Genomic DNA, 2,629 nt, shown 5'->3' with positions numbered 1-2,629 from the left:
AAGATCATTGCGGACGTGCAGGCGCTGCTCAAGGACGGCGGCAAGCCCGAAGACGCGGACGGTATCGTGGCGGCGGTCAATTCGCTGACGTCGCGCTGGTTGCCGGCGTCACCGGTCGCGCCGAACGCGACGAGCGCGATCCATGATGACGCGCAGACGATCGCCAAGGTCATCATTGACACCAAGAATGACATTGCGCTCCTCGCCAACGACATGCACTTGCTCTCGCAGGGCGGCCCCGTGAACGCGACGCTGCTCCTCAGCATCAAGGATCATTTGCAACAGGCGATTGCGCACGGCCTCGACAACGTCAAGGGCAGCGAGAAGGTCATCAAGGACATCCAAAAGATCATTGACAACAAGGGCATCGACATGAAGGACAGTGTCGGTGTCGTCAACGACATCCAGTCGGCGCTTCAGCAGGTGCTCGGGTCGCTCGACCCGGCGCCGCGCGTCTGCTTGCGCGAAGGTGTTGGCCGTGGCGTCGGTTCGTTCGTTTTCAACCAGTGCCAGGAAGGCGAGGAGGCCTACGGCGCGCTCTGCTACCCCAAGTGCAAGGAAGGCTACGAGAAGGTCGGCTGCTGCATCTGCCGCAAGAAGGGCTGCAGCGGCGCCGAAGGTGTTACTGACATTGGTATGTCATGTCATGCACCAAGCCCAAGGCGTACGGCCGCGGCTCGGGCTACGCGCTCTGGAACGAAGACAAGTGCAATGCCGAGAACCCGCAAGGCTGCGAGAAGAACGGTCTCATGTGGTACCCCAAGTGCAAGGCCGGTTTCCATCCGTTTGGCTGCTGCATCTGCACGCCCGACTGCCCCGCTGGTACGCATGACGACGGTGCCTTCTGCCGCAAGGACCACTATGGTCGCGGCGCTGGTGCCTCGCGTCTTGGTTGCGAAGCTGGCAAGGAAAAGAGCGGCCTGATGTGCTACCCGCCGTGCGCCGACAAGTACAAGGGCAAGGGTCCCATGTGCTGGCCCAAGTGCGGTGGCGCGACGCCGTTCGGCTGCGGTCTCTTTTGCACGTCGTCGGCGGCCACGTGTGCGTCGAGCGCTGTCGATATCATTGGCGGCATCGCCAAGATCGCGCTTAGCGCTGTCAACAAGGACTCGCAGGGTGCGATCTCAAACGGCGTTCAGACCGGGTCCAAGATCGTCGTCATGGAGCACTGCAAGCTCGACCAGATGCAGTAAGCGACATTCTCTTGTCGTAGTCGTAGTCGTAGCACTAGGGAGTATTCAATCGAGTGAAGATCGTGTACTTTGGTATGATGACATGTGAGTACGATATGGTGTATACGTTGGTTGAACCAGCGGTGGTTGCATGTGACCTACAAGACAATTGCTACTCGCTTCCGAACGAAATCGATTGACCAATCCCGCCTTGCACTACAGCTCTGACGACAAGTTTCTTCGTAGTGCGGGTAGGGTTCTTGCGAGGCCCACTTTGTCGAGGTATTCGATTTAAAGTTGGCGAACGCGTTGATACAGGTATTCCAAGCATGCTTGGTTGGAGTGGTGGCAATCCCACAAGTCATTGCGGAGACAAGGCGTGGGAAGACCATGAAGTGGAGCTGTTGACTGGTCGCTGGATGTCAAAAGATGAGCAACGTCGCTATTAGAGTTGTCATATGCGCTTGAAAAAGCGGTTAAGAAACGTCCGACGTCGACGTGTCATCCACCGACGTCGGCGCTACCCAAGGATGTATACGTATGTGTGGCTGTGAACGAGTGTGCGGACTTTGGATAGTACCCACACGTCATCGGTGCTCGTACTTGCCATGCGCAGGGATACAGCGTCGCCAACTGCATGATTGCTCGCAGCTACCGGCAATGCTCGAGCAAACGGCACCGTCCGATGCGTTCGTTATCTCAGTATCACTCCTGTGATCCAGCAACGAGTACGTAGGCGGTACAAGGCATCTCAACTCTTAACGCGGCGTTGCCAGCTCAAATGTGCCTTGACTCGGCCAACTGAACTATAAAAGTGGCACTGTCACGACTGGACGACGACCCAGCAAGTGTTCAACAGGCAGAGATGGCAATGCCCTACGTGCCGACCTCTGGTGTTGTCGCTACCTCATTCCCAACTCAATCCCGAGCCCCGACCACGCGCCCTCAGCTTGACGTACCGGCCAAACCTCACGAGCGCACTAGGAAGTCCACCATCTTCACTATATAATTGCATGTTATTAACTCATTTCAACAACAGGCAGGGATGGCAACGAGAACAATACTGTCCTTTCTTGTACCGTTCCAACTGATAACTCGGACAACTGCGCACCCACACGACACGGCGGGTGCGACGTCAAGACGGACACGCGCGCTGTTGCCCGCCACACTCACTTTGCATTTCGATCCCCAGCAATAAGTATGAAGCTCAGTACGATTGCCGGTCTCGTCCTCGCCTTTGTGTGCGGCGTCGCGGCCTCGACCCAAGACGTCGGCACCAACCTCCAGAATGGCATCCAAGTCGCCGACAACCTCATCGCCGACGTCAAGGGCCTCGTCGCCGATGTCCAGCTCCTCAAGTCGTCCAACTCGACCAACAAGATCCAGCAAGTGCTCGCGATCAAGGACCGTCTCCAAACTGCGGTCGCCCACGGTCTCGAGAGCGTTGCGGACGGCAA

The 2,629-nt window shown here is 57.4% G+C and overlaps 1 protein-coding gene across 1 annotated transcript in view; it reads left to right on the top strand.

The window, feature by feature from the left end:
- SDRG_12030 (hypothetical protein) overlaps window positions 1-1,193 on the top strand; it is a gene marked incomplete at both ends in the record, with an annotated part of 1,742 nt that extends 549 nt beyond the window's left edge. Inside the window, 2 exons of the mRNA XM_008618088.1 lie at window positions 22-621; window positions 657-1,193. Coding sequence (XP_008616310.1) covers window positions 22-621; window positions 657-1,193 — 1,137 coding nt within the window. The remainder of the gene's footprint in view (window positions 1-21; window positions 622-656) is intronic.
- Window positions 1,194-2,629: the final 1,436 nt, after the last annotated feature.

This window comes from Saprolegnia diclina (genome assembly GCF_000281045.1).
Source record: "Saprolegnia diclina VS20 unplaced genomic scaffold supercont1.46, whole genome shotgun sequence".
Lineage (NCBI taxonomy): Eukaryota > Oomycota > Saprolegniomycetes > Saprolegniales > Saprolegniaceae > Saprolegnia > Saprolegnia diclina.
Note: the sequence above shows the minus strand (reverse complement) of the source record. Positions and strands in the feature narration are given on the sequence as shown.